The sequence below is a fragment of the Marmota marmota genome, unplaced genomic scaffold, assembly GCF_001458135.2.
Source record: "Marmota marmota marmota unplaced genomic scaffold, marMar, whole genome shotgun sequence".
NCBI lineage: Eukaryota > Metazoa > Chordata > Mammalia > Rodentia > Sciuridae > Marmota > Marmota marmota.
This window is the reverse complement of record NW_026000240.1, coordinates 35,013,850-35,030,367: the sequence shown is the minus strand read 5'-3', so window position 1 is coordinate 35,030,367 and position 16,518 is coordinate 35,013,850. Positions and strand designations below refer to the sequence as shown.

Genomic DNA, 16,518 nt, shown 5'->3' with positions numbered 1-16,518 from the left:
TTTTTTTTTTTTTTTTTTTTTTTTTAATGGAGCTTGAACTCCAGGGGTGCTTTACCACTGGGCTATATCCCAGCCCTTTATTTTTATTTTTTTATTATTGTTTTTAAAATTTTGAGTCAGGGTCTTGCCAAGTTGATAAGACTGTCCTCAAATGTGATCTTCCTGCAACAATCTCCCATGGTGCATCGTCATGCCTGGCAAAGTTGTGAAAACTTAAAGGTCATGTCATTCTTTGAAGGAATCTTCTAGCTATAGACCAAGTATATAGAACTCAACTTTATTTTTTTCGTAACAAGGATTGAACCCAAGGGCAATTAACCACTGAGCCACATTCCTAGCCCTTTTTATTTTTTATTTTGAGACAAGGTCTCCCTACGTGTCCTAGGGCCTTGCTGAGTCTGGTTTTGAACTTGTGATCCTCCTACCTCAACCTCTTGAGCCGCTGGGATTACTGTTGTATACCACCATGCCTGGTTTAGAACTAAATTTTCTATTAGGCTCCCACAACACGTTCATTTTGTTCACCTTGTTTATTGAGGTAACTGAGTAACTGACACCTATTGAGTGCCTTTTGTAATCCTACCGCATTAGGTTGCTCTGCATAGCAAGAATGGGTAATTGTAGGGTCTCAGATAATCAGATAGGGATTAACCCCTGCCCCCTTCACTTCATTAAGTCATTGACATTGGACAAATTATCTGGGTTCTGCAAGCCTCAGTTTCCTCATCTGGAATGAGGTTAATAAATATAGCCACCTGATAGGTTTTTTGGGAGGAGAGTTATGTAATACATGTAATGCCCATAAGACAGTGCCTGGTATGCAGAAAATATTCTTTAAATATTATTACCTTTTAAAAATAATTTTTAATTTTAATTTTTAACAATTATTCTAATTTATGTATGACAGCAGAATGCATTTTAATTCATATCACACATATAGAGCACAATTTTTCAAGCCTCTGGTTGTACACAAAGTAGGTTCAGACCATTTGTGACTTTATACATGTACTTAGGGTAATGATGTCCATCTCATGCCACCGTCTTTAATATTATTACCTTTTTGAAATAATTTTTTTGAAGTCCAACTCATAGGCCATACAGTTTACTCATTTAAGGTATTTAATTCAGTAGGTTTTGATATACTGCATTTTTAAAAAGTATTTGTTTGAGTGTGTGTGTGTGTATTTTTTTTTCCAGTTGTCAATGGACCTTTATTTTATTTTTTTATATGCTGTGATAAAAATTGAACCCAGTGCCTCACACATGCTAGGCAAGCATTCTACCACTGAGCCACCATCCCAGCCCATACTTTTTAAAACTGTGGAGTGTGTGTGTGTGTTTAATATATATATATAAAATCTAATACATAAATTTATAGTAACAAAATTTTACCTTTTTAATTATTTTAAAGTATATAATTTGTTGACATTAGTTACATTCACAGTTTAGTTCAACTAGCAATAGTGTTTCCAAAATTTCATCACTGTAAACAGAAACTCTTTAACCAAGTAACTCCCTATTTCTCCTAACACTGGTAACCTCTAATTTACTTTGTTTCTCTGTGAATTTTCATATTCTAGGTACAAGTGTAGATGAACCGATACAATATTTGTCTTCTTTTGTATTTGGTTTATTTTATGCAGCTTGATGGTTTCAAAGTTCCTCCATGTCAGTAACATGGTATCAGAACTTCATTCCTTTTTATGACCGAATAATATTCCATTGAGCATATGGATCACATTTTGTTTATTCAGTCATCTGTTGCAGACTGTTGGGTCATTTCTACCTTTTGACATTAGTGAATAATGCTGCTGTGAACATTGATGTACAAATATCTTTTTTTTTAAAATATTTACTTTTTAGTTTTAGGTGGACACAATATCTTTATTTTGTTTTTATGTGATGCTGATAATCGAACCCATGCCCCACGCATGCTAGATGAGCTTGCTACCACTTGAGCCACATCCCCACCCCCAAATATCTCTTATTTATTTATTTTTAGATGTAGTTGGACACAATATCTTTATTTATTTATTTTTATGTGGTGTTGGGGATCGAACCTAGGGCTTTGCCTGTGCTAGGTGAGCGCTCTACTGCTGAGCCACAACCCCAGCCCCCCCAAATATCTTTGAATCCCAGCTTTCTTTCCCTTTATCTTCCCTACCCCTCCCTACTTTGTGGTGCTGGGGATCACATGCTAGGCAGTTGCTCTACTTCTGAGCTAAATTTCTTAGTTCCATTTTAATCACTTTTTTTTTTTTTTAAAGAGAGAGAATTTTTTAACATTTATTTTTTAGTTTTCAGCGGACACAACATCTTTCTTTGTATGTGGTGCTGAGGATCGAACCCGGGCCGCACACATGCCAGGCGAGCGTGCTACCACTTGAGCCACATCCCCAGCCCTTAATCACTTTTAAGTTGTGTCGAGGGCCATCACCATCCAGCTTCAAAACTTTTTTCATCTTCCCAAACTGAAACTTTGTATCCATTGAACATTAATTCCTCATTCTCTCTTCCCTAGCAACCACTATTCAATTACTTTCTGTCTCTGAATTTGACTAGGTGTCTCATAAGTGGAATCATATATTTGTCTTTTATATGTGTCCTGTTTTACTTAATGTAAATCTTCAGGGTTCATCTGTATTGTAGCATATATCAGAATTTCATTTTCTTTTTAAGACTCAATACTTTTTTTTTTTTTTTTTTTTTTTAACCCATGATCCACTGATGGACATTTGAATTGTTTCTACCTTTTGGCTATTGTGAATAATGCTGCTGTGAACATTTGTGTGGGAATATCTGTTCAGGTTCCTGCTTTCATTTCTTTTGGGTAAAGACCCCGAAATAGAATTACTGTATCAAATGTTAATTTCTGTGTGTGTGTGTTTGAGTGTGTATGTGTGTGTTATTTTTTTTAAATACTGGGTATTAAATCCCAATGTGAAAATATTATTATTATTATTTTTAAAGAGAGAGAGAGAGAGAGAGAGTTTTTTTAAAATTTATTTTTTAGGGGGCTGGGGCTGTGGCTCAGTGGTGGAGTGCTTGCCTAGCATGCATGAGGCACTGGGTTCGATCCTCAGCACCACATAAAAATAAAATAATAAGATAAAGATATTGTGCCCACCTATAAGTAAAAAATAAATATTTAAAAAAAAAAAATTTATTTTTTAGTTTTCAGCGGACACAACATCTTTGTTTGTATGTAGTGCTGAGGATCGAACCCGGGCTGCACGCATGCCAGGCGAGCGCTACCGCTTGAGCCACATCCCCAGCCCCGTGAAAATATTTTGAAGAAAATATATTTAAGGAAATAAAGTTAAATAAGAGGTCATAAGGGTGAGGCCTTAATATAAGGACTGGTGTTCTTATAATAAGAGAACTGGACACCAGAAATGTACACACAGATCAAAAAGGCCATGTGAGGACACAGCAGGAAAGTCTGTAAGCTAAGTGGAAGCCTCACCAGAAACCAGCCTTGTGGATATGTTAATTTTGGACTTCCAGCCTCCAGAACTGCAGAAAATAAAATTTTTATTTAAAGCATTCAGTCAGTGGTATTTCATTATAACAATACATAGGTNACATCCCCAGCCCCTTTTTTTTAAAAACTTTGAGATAGGGTCTCACACTAAGTTGCTCCTGCTGGCCTTGAACTTGTCATCCTTCTACTTCAGCCCCCTGAGCCATTTGGATTATAGGTGTTTGCCACCATGCCTGGGTACGGAGCTTTTTTTTTTGTGTGTGTGTGGTACTGGGACTTGAACCCAGGGGCTCTCTACCATTGAACTATATTTCTAGTCCTTTTTATTTTTTAGACAGGGTCTTGCTAAATTGCCAAGACTGGCCATGAACTTGCAATACTTTTGCCTCAGCCTCCTGAGTAGCTGGGACTACAGGTGTACACTGCCTGGGTAAGTGACATTTTTAGTTAAAAAAAACTTTTTTCGGTACTGGTGATTGAACTCAGGGGTGCTTTACCACTGAGTTAATTCCAAGTCCTTTTGTTTTGAGACAGGGTCTTGCTAAATTGTGATCCTCCTGCCTCAGTCTCCCAAATTGTTAGGATTATAGGTGCATACCCAGCTAGTGTTTCAGTTTTTTTTTTTTTAAGTGAGAGAGAGAGAGAGAGAGAGAGAGAATTTTTTAATATTTATTTTTTTTCTTTAGTTCTTGGCGGACACAATATCTTTGTTTGTATGTGGTGCTGAGGATCGAACCCGGGCCGCACGCATGCCAAGCGAGCGCGCTACCGCTTGAGCCACATCCCCAGCCCTAGTGTTTCAGTTTTACAAGATGAAAAAGGTTATGGAAGGGCTGCAGTTGTGGCTCTGTGGTAGAGTGCTTGCCTAACATTTGTGAGGCACTGGGTTCGATCCTCAGTACCACTTAAAAAATAAATAAATAAAATAAAGGTATTGTGACCATCTACAACTAAAAAATTAATTTAAAAAAAGATTTGAAAAAAGTTATGGAAGTGGATGATGATAATGGTTATACAACATTACAAATTTTTTTGAAGGAAATTTTTTTAAAAATATTTTTTTAGTTGTTGATGGACCTTTATTTTATTCATTTATTTGTATGTGGTGCTAAGAATCGAACCCAGTGCTGCATAATGCAAGGCAAGCTCTCTACCCACTGAGCTACAACCCCAGCCCAAGAAAATCTTTTTTTTTTTTCAATTGTTGATGGGCCTTTATTTTTATTTATTTATATGTGATGCTGTGAATCAAACCCAGTGCCTCGCACATGCCAGGCAAGTGCTTTACCACTGAGCTATAACCCCAGCCCATGAATGTATTTAATACTATTGACTTGTATATTCAATAACATTAAAGGTTGTAACATTTAATAACATAAGTTAAAGGTTTGGAATATAGCTGGGTTTGAGTTCCAACACTGCAAAGAAAAAGAAGTTAATGGTAAATATGTGTATTTTACCATAACAACAACAACAAAAAAAAGGTAAAAACAAGAATGAATGAATCAGGCATGGTGGTGTGAACCTGTAATCCCAACTACTCTGGAGGCTGAGGCAGGAGGATTGCAAATTTGAGCTGGCCTGGCAATTTATCAAGACCCTGTCTCAAAAATAAAAGATAACAAAGGGCTGGGAATGTATCTCAATGGAAAAGTCCCCTAGGTTTAATCCCTGGTACCAAAGGTAGATGGTGAAAAAAAGAAAAAACAAAGAATAAGAAAGAGACTCAAAACCAATCAGCTACCATCATAATTCCAGTCATAAAGACTGCTGACATACAGTGTGAATGCTTTATTTTCATAATGTGCTTGTCAGCTACCTGGAAACCGAAGTCTTTAGGTTCTGGGGTAATATAGTTGCTGAACTGAAACTTAAAGTAATGGAAGTATATTACTAGGCGTACAGCCTGTAGCTTATGATGTTTACCATCTCTCAGGACCATGTTCATTGTGGAACCATTTTTCATTTAAAAATCTTCAAAGCTCTTATTTGAATATTTTCTTCTATCACCAAGATCTGCACATGCTGCAACTTCACCAGGTCTGTATCGTATCCTTCAGAACTTGCCACATGGGCCTTTCTGTTCCTTGCAGCATTAGCATTTGGTGCAGGTAAGAGCTGAGTAGTGAGGTAGCAGTCTTTCACTTGTGTATTAGCTGCCAACCATAGTCTGGCATAGTCTTAGATTGATCTATCTTCCTTCCTTCCTTCCTTCCTTCCTTCCTTCCTTCCTTCCTTCCCTCCCTCCCTCCCTCCCTCCCTCCTTCCCTTCCTCCTTCCCTCCCTAGGAGTGCTTAACCACAGAGCCACATCCCCAGTCACCCCCTTCCACTTTTTGAGGATTGAAACTTTTTAATTCTATAATAAAGTAGGATTAAGACTGGGTTGCTAAAAGCACATTTTCTTCACATTTATCCTTCCCTATTGAAATCATGTTGCTCAAATATAGATCATCCTACCCCTACTGATCACCAAAATATGTACAATTATATAGTTTGAAAACATAGAGAGATTAAGTACAAGTAAGGCCCACAAGGTACTGCTATGTAATGTTATCTACCATTAAGTTGATCAGGCCAGTTGTTATATTTGACAGTGAGAAAAAAATCAGCTGGTTTCTCTTCAGAGCTGTGACTAAACAAAGACTGGTTTCTTTTTTTTCAGCTTTTGGGACTAGAGATTCTGAATGCCTTTTATTTGAAGAAGATTCTTGGATAAGTTTCCAAGAACATGGTATTAGAACCCCTTTAACTGGAAATTTCCCAGCCCTTTTATATACATACATATATACATATATATATATATATACACATTATATATATAATTTTATTTATATATGTATAATTTTATTTATATGTATATATAAATTTTATTAAAGACAGGGTCTGGCTGAATTACTTAAGGCCTTGCTAAGTTGCTGAGGCTGGCTTTGAAATTGGGGTCCTCTGCCTCAGCTTCCAGAGCTTGAGATTATAGGAGTTGCACCATCCATCCCAGCTAGTCTTGTTCATTTTCAAACGAGTTTATATGGTAGGTGATTTGTTATCACTCCTTAGTAGATTTCTGACATTGAGCTCTTTCCTGCTGTGTGCAGAATCCAATACTTTTTTCTGGGGTCTGATGAGCTTCAGCACTTTTGTTGTTGTTTTGTTTGTTTTTAGGATTTGGGATTGAATCTAGTGACACTTTACCATTGAGCCACATCTCACATTCCCAGTTCTTTTTATATATTATTTTGAGACACGGTCTCACTAAGTTTTTTAGGGACTGCCTAAGTTGCTGAGGCTGGCCTTGAATTTGTGATCCTTCTGCCTTAGCCTCTTGAGTCCGTGGGATTACAGGCATGTGCCACTGCTTCTTGCTGGGTTGTCTTTTGTTATTAAGTTATAATAGTTCTTTCTGTAGTCTAGATACAAATCTCTTAACAGGTATGTAATTTATACAAGTTTACTCCAAGTCTGCAAATTGCTTTTATACTTAAAAAAAATTTTTTTGAGATGGGGCTTGCCTAGGTTGGTCTTGCCTCTGAGTTACATTCCCAGAGAGCTGTGTGTGTTTATATATATATATATATATATTTTTTTTTTTTAAAGAGAGATTGTGAGAGAGAGAGAGAGAGAGAGAGAATTTTAATATTTATTTTTTAATTTTCGGCGGACACAACATCTTTGTTTGTATGTGGTGCTGAGGATCGAACCTGGGCCGCACGCATGCCAGGCGAGTGTGCTACCGCTTGAGCCAGCCCCCAGCCCCCCCTGTATATTTTTTAAAGTTAATAAATCCTTATCCTGTATCAATTAACATAGCTGATTCATTTTTTTTTCTGAGAGTTGCATAGTATTCCAATTTTACAAATATCTTCTATTGATGTACATTTAGGTTTCATGATCTCTCTTTTTTTTTTTACACTTTTTTTTAGTTATAGGTGGACACAATATCTTTATTTTATTTTTATGTGGTGCTGAGGATCAAACCCAGTGCCTCACATGTGCTAGGCGAGTGCTCTACCTCTGAGCCACAACCCCAGCCCATCTTTTTTTTTTAATATTTATTTTTTAGTTGTAGTTAGAAACAATACCTTTATTTTATTCATTTATTTTTATGTGGTGCTGAGGATCAAACCCAGGGTCTTGCAGATGCGAGGCGAGCGCTCTACCGCTGAGCCACAACCCTAGCCCTCATGATCTCTTGTTATTACAAATAATGCTATACTCTCTACCTTTATAAACTTGTCACCTTACACCATAAAGTCTAGAGAATGAATTCCTAGAAGAACTGGAAAGTCAGGTCATATACATTTAATTTTGTTTGAGTTTTCTGGTTACCTTGTGTTATTTTTTGATTTCTAAATTTATGCCATATGGGATTGAGAAAATAACTTATATTGTATATGTGTCTTTTTTTTTTTTTGTGGTGCTGGAGATTGAACCAAATGTATGTAACTTTTTATATTTGTTGAGATCTTTTTGGTGGCCCAACATGTGGTTCATCCTGGAAAACGTACCGTATAAACTTGAGAAGGATGGGATTCTGCTATTTGGTGGAGTGTTTTGTATATGTCTGTTAGGTCTGGTTGATTAATTGTGTTGTTCCAGTCCACTCTTTTATTGTGTCCACTGAATTAAATCCCCAGCCTTATTGTGGGGTTTTTGAAGTTTTCAGCTATTATAATAGAATTATTTCTTCGGTTGATTTTTTTTTTTTTTTCAATATTTGCTTCATATAATTTGAGGTTCTGTTATTAGGTATATTATGTTTTAAACTGTTCCATCTTTTTGCTCTATTGAACCTTTTTCTTTTTTTCTTAATACTGGGGATCGAACCCAAGCCTTGCACATACTAGTGAGGCACATCCCTAGTACTACTGCCTCAGCCTTTTGAGTTGCTGAGACTATAGGCAGGTAGCTGGTTGAGATCACACTCACTTGAATTGACTGTATTGAACCTTTTATTTTTATTTTGTTGGTGCTGAGGATTGAACTCAGGGCCTCATGCATGGTAAACACAAACTGTACCACTGAAGTGTACCCTCAGTCTCCCGAAACCTTTTAATTAATATATAATGTCCTTCTTTGTTTTAGAGGTACTGGGATTTGAGACCATGGACTCAGGGGTACTAGGCAAGGGCTTTACCACTGAACTATATCCCCAGCCCCACTTTTTTGGATTTAAAGTCTATTTTGGGCCTGGGGATGTAGCTTAGTGGTAGAGTTCTTCCCTAGCATGTTCAAGGCCTTGGGTCTGATCCCCTGTACTGCATAAGGGAAAAAAGTCTGTTTTGGCTCATATTATAGAGTCACCTTAACTTTCTTTTGGCTACTGTTTGCATGGGATATTTATCCTTTTCCATTCCTTTTTAACCTATTTGCATCTTTAGATCTAAAGTGAATCTTTTCTAGAAAGCATATAGTTGGATGTTTTCTCTTTTTTTCCCATCTGTATCTAGGACCCTATGCATGCTAGGCAAGTGCTCCATCACTGAGCTACATTCCTAATCCTTTTATTTTTATTATGAGACAGAATCTTGCTGAGTTAGTGAGACTGATCTCAAATGTGTAGTCCTTTTATCTCAGCCTCCCAAGTAGCTAGGATTACAGGTGAACCCCACCATACCTGGCCTTGGATCATGTTTTTGTTAATCTATTCTGCCGATATCATCTTTTAATAAGAGTTTCAACTGTTTACATTTAAAATCACCAAGAAGCTGGGCATGATGGTGCACGCCTATAATTCCTTTGGCTCCAGAGGCTGAGATGAGAGGATCACAAGTTCAAGGCCAGCCTGAGCAACTTAGCCAGATCCTAAGCAACTTAGTGAGACCCTGCCTCAAAATAAAAAGGAAAAAGGGCTGGATGTAGCTCAGTGGTAAAGCACCCCTGGGTTCAATCCCAAGTACAAACTAACTAACTAATAATAATAACAACAATAATAATAATTATTATTAAATCACCAAGGAACTTTTACTATTTTGCTATTTGTTTACTATTTGTTTTCTGCCTCTGCCTCAAAGATTTTTTCCCCTTTATTTCTTCTGTTGCTAGCTTCTTTTATATTTATTTATTTATTTAATTTAAGGCAAAACTTAGAATTTATTTGTTAAAGTGATGTAAGCCTAAATTCTAGAATAAATGTCAGTTTCAAAACTAGTTCACAACACCCAGAATCATGGCTCAGAGAGTTTACTCTGCAGCATAGCACAGCCACATTTATCCAAATCAGAAATAATGCTTCACTGGGACCCCAAGCCAGGGACTTTGACTATGCTAGACAATCTGTGAAATCCACAAACTAATTAAATAAACCCCCTCTTGGAGGACAAAACAGGATACTTCCAAATAGAAAGAGCAGATTTCAAACCATGAATACAAAATGGCTGACACAGAAGGGAAAGATGGCAGCAGCCTCTCATGGTCTAATTGGAGTTGTCATCACTCTCATCATTATATCTCTCTTTTATTCCATCACTTGCTTCATTTTCTTCACCATATTTTGATTTCCTTCTGGCTTTGTGGTACTGGGGATTGAAGTCAGGGGTGTCCTACATTTTTTTTTTTTTTTTGGTACCGGGATTGAACCCAGGGGCTCTTTACCATTGAGCCACATCCCTGACCCCTTTTATATTTTATTTAGAGATGGAGTCTCACAGAGTTGTTTAGGGCCTCACCAAATTGCTGAGGCTGGTTTTGAAATTGAAATCCTCCTACCTCAGCTTCCTGAGCTGTTGGGATTATAGGCGTGTGCCACCATACCCAGTGAGGTGCCCTAATTTTAAAATTTTTATTTTGAGATGGGGAGTTGCTAAACTATCAAGGCTTGCCTCAAACTTGCAATCCTTCTGCCTCTGCCTACCAAGAAGATGGGATTACTGTGTGTGGCTCTAATGTGCATATTCTAAAGATAATTTTCTTTGTGGTTACCTTGGAAATCATCTATAACATTCTATAGTTATAATGTGATTTGAATTTATATTAACAAATTCAGTAGCATAAGAAAATTCTGCTGTAACACCCCCCCCCCCGCCCCCCGCCCTTTGGAAAGCTATTCTTTAACTATTGTTTGTCTGGGAAGATTAAAATTTTTTTTTTGTCACTCTTTAATGGACAATTTTGTTGGATATTCCTGGTCCTGTATTTAGGTTATTCCATACCTTTTGGCTGCTCCAAGGTTTCTGATGAGAAATTGGCTGATGATCTTATTGAGTATCTCTTGTATGTGAGGGGTGGCTTTTTTTTTTTTTGCTGCTTTTAAGATTGATTGATTGTCTTCTTTCTTCTTGTGGTATTGAGGATTGAACCCAGCACCTTTAAAGTCTAAGTAAGTACTCTACCACTGAGTTACATCCCCAGTTCTTTTTTTTTTTAATTTTTAGATTGGTCTGTGTTTCTCAGGCTGGCCTCAAATTTGGAATTCTCCTGTCTCTTTTATGAAGTAGGTAGGATCTTAGATGTATACTATCCTGCCTGGTTAGGATTTGTTTTTTTTTCCTTTTTCCTTCCCTTTCCTTTTGTTCTTTCTTTCTATCCTCTTAATCCTTCCTTCCTTTCCCAGGGCTTCATGCATGCTGTACCTAGGGTTTTTTTTTTTTTGGTACTGGAGATTTAACTCAGGGGCCCTTTACCACTGAGCTATGTCCCAGTCCCTTTTATTTTGAGACAGGGTCTCACTAAATTGCTTAGGGCCTTGCTAAGTTGCTGAGGTTAACCTTGAACTTGGAAACCTCCTGCCTCAGCCTCTTGATTTGTTTGGATTAAGGTGTGTCCTGTGCTCCAGATCCAACCCTAGGAGTCTTTCTTTGTCTTGTTGTAGTTTGATAGTTTGATTATGTGTCTTGGTATGAGTTTGTCTTGAACTTTGTGAATTTCTTGGATTTTCAGATTCATTTCTTTCATCAGCTTTTGAGAGCTTTTTTCCTTTTTGTTTTTCATTTTATCTAGTTTTAGTGAAAGTTCTATATGAGCTTACTTTATTCTTATGTCTTCTTAGTTGTTTCTTCCTTTTATCTGCTCTATTCCTACTTGGCAAAATTTGGCTTTCCAATCAAGGAAACTTTGTCTAGTGATAAGTTTAACTAATGATAGCCTAACCTAGTTATAACCATGTTGCTAGGGTGAATGCCCACACAGATAGTTCTGTTTTTAGCCTTTTCCCTTCTCAGCAGTTTAATGTAGATGATATATTTCTTCCTATAAGGCTGGACTGCTTTGCCAGTTTTCTGACTTCTAAACTGTCCTTTCACAACCTGAAATTCTTCATCCTTTCATATAGGCATGGATCAAACATTGTACTTCTATTGCAGCTCTTTGCAAAGAGAAGACATAATCTTCATATGCATGGGGGAAGGTGCATTGAAATACCTTTTATTCTTCTTGGCTTTGGTCAGAAGTCTCAAAAGGATTGAACTTTATTTGGCTGCTGCCACTTTAACAGTGGCTACAAAAGGGATGAACCGCCAGAATGTCTTCAAATAATCTTTCTACCTCCTTTGTTCTCCTTGGAATTTCCATGATGTATATGTTGGTTCATTTGATTATACTCCCCAACATGTCTTAGGCTTTATTCACTTTTTTTTTTCTTCTTCTTCTTTTTTTTTTTAATTGATAATGGGGATTGAGCCCAGGGCTACTTAACCACTGAACCACATCTCCAGCCCTTGTTATTTTTTGAGACAGGGTCTCATTAAGTTGCTTAGGTTCTCACTGAGTTACTGAGGCTGGCTTTGAACTTGTGATCCTCCTGCCTCAGCCTCCCAAGCCACTAGGATTATAGGCGTGTGCCACCACGCCTAGCCTTTATTCACTTTTGTTCGTTCTTTTTCTTTCTGCTTCTCGGACTTAGTGGTTTAAATTTTCCTAATTTAGCAGGGCACAGTGTCATATGTCTCTAATCCCAGTTATTTGGAGGCTGAGGCAAGAGGACTGGATCAAAAGTGTGTGTGTTCGTTCTTGGGAATTGAACTCAGGACCTCATGCATGCTAGGCAAGGGCTCTATCACTGAGCTGCTTCCCTAGCTCCTTGGAAGATGGGAAGTTTGAAGCTAGTCTGGGCAATTTAGTAAGACACTATCTCAAAATAACATAAAATGAAATAAAAATAGTTGGAGATGTAGCTCATTGGTAGAGTACTTGCTTTGCCTGTGTGAGGTTCTGTGTTTGATCCACAGTACCACAAAAAGAAAAAAAAACAACAACAACAAAAAACCAAAACCAAATCTAAAAATACTGTACAAAAATAAAACAACCACTTCTCCCGGTCTTCAGAATAGCTTTTTTCTGATACATTTTTTTTTTTTGAGAATTTTTAATATTTATTTTTTAGTTTTCGGCGGACACAACATCTTTGTTTGTATGTGGTGCTGAGGATCGAACCCGGGCCGCACGCATGCCAGGCAAGCGTGCTACCACTTGAGCCACATCCCCCGCCCCTGATACATTTTTTCAACACTTTAATTATACTTTCTCTGACCCTGGGCATCAGCCTGAAACGAAGTGTTAGTGGTGTTTTCTGGTCTTGTATGATTTCATTTTGCTTGGGTTTTTGTGCGACTTTCTAAATTTTCCCATTTACATGCAGCTTTTGAATGTCCTAATTTCCAAAGAATTTCATCCCAGCTTTTCCACTGTGCCTTTACCAATGTTCTCTTGCCCCAGATATGAGTCTATGGCCTGCTTTACAGCTTCATTAGCAGTGCCTGCAACTTTTTCTTGAGTTAGGTGAAATAGAGAAAAGCACTTTTCATCAGTCCTAGATATTTCCTGCCCCACAAGGTTGAATAAATATACCTAGTAATTTGTGAATAAAGTCTGCTCTTCTCTTCAAGGACAGAGCTAGGAACTGGTCTACCACTGTTCAAGATCATAGTAATTGCCACATTGGTGAGGAAAGGACAAGTAAAAATGCCACAAAAGTTTTGTACTGTTTTGAAGATGTCTTTTTGGTTGTTTGTAGTACTGGGAACCACACCCTAGTCCTTTTTTTTTTTTTTTTTGAAGGAGGTTCTAAGTTGCTAAGGCTGGTCTTGAACTTAACAATTTAGATGTTTTTTGATATGGAGGAATGAGCATTGGAACTTCCTTGTTAGGTATTTTGATAATCTGTGTGTGTTTTTTTCCCCCGACTGTCTTGCTATCACTTTCTGTATCAAATGTCTTTGGATTTTCAAAAGTTTTTTATATATATATATATATATATATTTAGTTGTAGTTGGACACAATACTTTTATTTTATTTATTTTTATGTGATGCTGAGGATCGAACTAAGTGCCCCATACATGGTAGGCAAGTGCTCTACTGCTGAGCCTCAACCCCAGCCCAAGTTTTTAAATTTTGAAGTCCACTTTGTCTACTTTTTAGTTTGTCAATTTTACTGCTAGTTTCATATTTAGGAAACCCTTGCCAAATATAAAGAGTTTTCAATAGCTGAAGAAAAAGTTCTGGAGATATTTGCTTGATCTGTGTTACATTCCTGTCTTTAAAGCAATCACTTTTGGTGAAGATAATAAACTAATCTAGATTAGTCAGATTGAATGGTGTAGGATTAGCTGCTTGGACTGAGAATGGGGTTAAATGCTAAGATGCTATTTCCCAAAATGCAGGACACATGGGTGCTAGAAAAATTAATAAGTGCTTATTTAATTTAATAAATGTGAAACTCTTAGTAGTAATATATTTTAGAAGTTTGTAGTAATGAAGAATATATATTTTTTCATTGAAACTGTATTTTTTGTCATTATAAATTAATATCTAAATATTCAGGAGTGACTTCCAAAAATATTCCTGCTAATGTGGTAGTTCCTGATATACCACACAGAGATCAACTGGTTTAGTCTTTGCTTTATGTTCTCAAGTGCTTACTTTTTTGTGGTTTATTTTATACAGGTACTGCTCTAAGTAGAGTTTGTTAGAAAAAAGGATCTACTTACTGGGGCCCTCCTGACATAGAAAGAGATGTGGGGGGATTCTCGATCTGCTAACAGAACAGGACCTTTTCGGTAAGTTCTGAAATCTGAATATTGAAATTGTCAGTATTTTAATGATAAGTGTATAATATAACATTTCTTCTTCGTGGAGAAATAACTCTTGAGTTTTTAGAAATAGAAACTATTTAAAAAGTTTCAATCATTTCTTTTTCATTTTATGGGGTATTAGGGAATGAGAATGGAACTCAGAACTTCATACATGCTAGGCAAGTGCTCTACCACTGAGCTATATCCTCAACCCATTGTTAGTCATTTCTAAAATGATTGTGAGACTGACTATGAAGCATGCCAAGGGTTTTGTCTTATAACAGTTTTTTTTTCTTAACTACTGAGGCACATCCTCAGCTCAGCCTGTTTTTTTGTTTGTTTGTGTTTGTTTTTTTAGTTGTAGATGGACATAATAATACTTTTATTTTATTTTGATGCCGGGGATTGAACTCAGGGGCACTCGACCATTGAGCCACATATCAGCCCTATTTTGTATTTTATTTAGAGATAGGGTCTCACTGAGTTGTTTAGGGCCTTGCTGAGTTGCTGAGGCTGGCTTTGAACTCATGATCATCCTGCCTCAGCCCCCGAGCCACAGGAATTACAGGTGTGTGCCATGGCACCTGGTTCCTTTATTTTATTTATTTATTTTATGTGGTGCTGAGAATTGAACCCAGTGCTTCACATGTGCTAGGCAAGCACTCTACCACTGAGCTACAACCCTAGACTGTTTTATTTTTTCTTTTGAGACAGTGTCTTGCTAAATTGCTTAGAGCTCACTAAGTTGCTGAGGCTTGCCTCAAACTTGTGATCCTTCTGCTTCAGCCTCCCAGGTTACTGGGATTATAGGCATGTGCCATCATTGCTGGGTTCTTATAATGTTCTTTCTCTCCCACATTTTAAATTGGTGTGTTATTATAGTTGTACATAATCTTAATACTTTATGTAAACATTAAAAATATTGCTATATATTTTATTTATATTTATTTCTTATAGCAAAGTAATGCATACTTGGTTAGTAGGAACAGTTAGCAAAATGTACATTTTAAAGTTCACTTATAGGTCTCTGATTTTAGGAGTTACTAGGTATGAACAAGTGGAGAACATCTTAGCATTTATTTGTAAATGGAGTTGTGTGTGTGTGTGTGTGTGTGTGTGTGTGTGTGTGTTTTACACCATACTGGGGATTGAAGAGCCAGAGCACTCTACCACTGAGCTACATCTCGAGCTCTTTTTATTTTTTATTTTGAGATAAGGGTCTCACTAAATTCCTCTGGGTTGTATTTCACATTTTTATAATGAGTTAACTTTTTTTTGTTTTGTTTTGTTTTGTTTTTTGATACTAGGGATTGAACTCAGGGGCACTCAACCACTGAGCCACATTCCTATCCCTATTGATCCTAGAGGCAGGATATCGCTGAGTTGTTTAGCGCCTCGCTGAGTTGCTGAGGCTGGCTTTGAATTTGTGATCCTCCTGTCTCAACCTCGTGAGCTGCTGGGATTACAGGCAAGTGCCACCATGCCTGGCTCTTCCTTTTTCTTTTTCTTTTTGTGTGCTGGGGATTGAACCCAGGACCTTGTGCATGGGAGATGAGCACTCTGCCAATTGAGCCATATCCCCAGCCTCACTTCCTTTATTTTATTTATTTATTTAAAAAATATATATTTTGTTTTAGGTGGACACAATATCTTTATTTATTTTTATGTGGTGCTAAGGATCAAACCCAGCGCCCCGCGCATGCCAGGCCAGTGCGATACCACTTGAGCCACATCCCCAGCGCCCACTTCCTTTATTTTTGAGACAGAATCTTGCTACATTGTCCAAGCTGGCTTGACCACCTGGGCTCAAGTAGCTGAGATTACAAGTATGTGCCCTTGGGCCTAGTTCTGGAATTAATTTTTTCTTTTAAATATTTATTTATTCTTAGGTATAGATGGACACAACACAATGCCATTATTTTTATGTGGTGCTGAGAATTGAACCCAGGTCCCGCCCATGCTAGGCGAGTGCTCTACTGCTGAGCCACAAACCCAGCCCTGGAATTAATTTTTTAAAAATTTTTTCATACTA

General features: G+C 37.3%; 1 protein-coding gene across 1 annotated transcript in view; it reads left to right on the top strand.

Annotated features, from left to right (window-relative positions):
- The window catches only part of Rbm6 (RNA binding motif protein 6), a 100,895-nt gene that overhangs the window by 4,159 nt on the left and 80,218 nt on the right, over positions 1-16,518 (top strand). The window contains exon 2 of the mRNA XM_048794057.1: positions 14,359-14,471. Within this exon, the coding sequence (XP_048650014.1) occupies positions 14,428-14,471 (44 nt within the window). The 5' untranslated portion in view covers positions 14,359-14,427. The remainder of the gene's footprint in view (positions 1-14,358; positions 14,472-16,518) is intronic.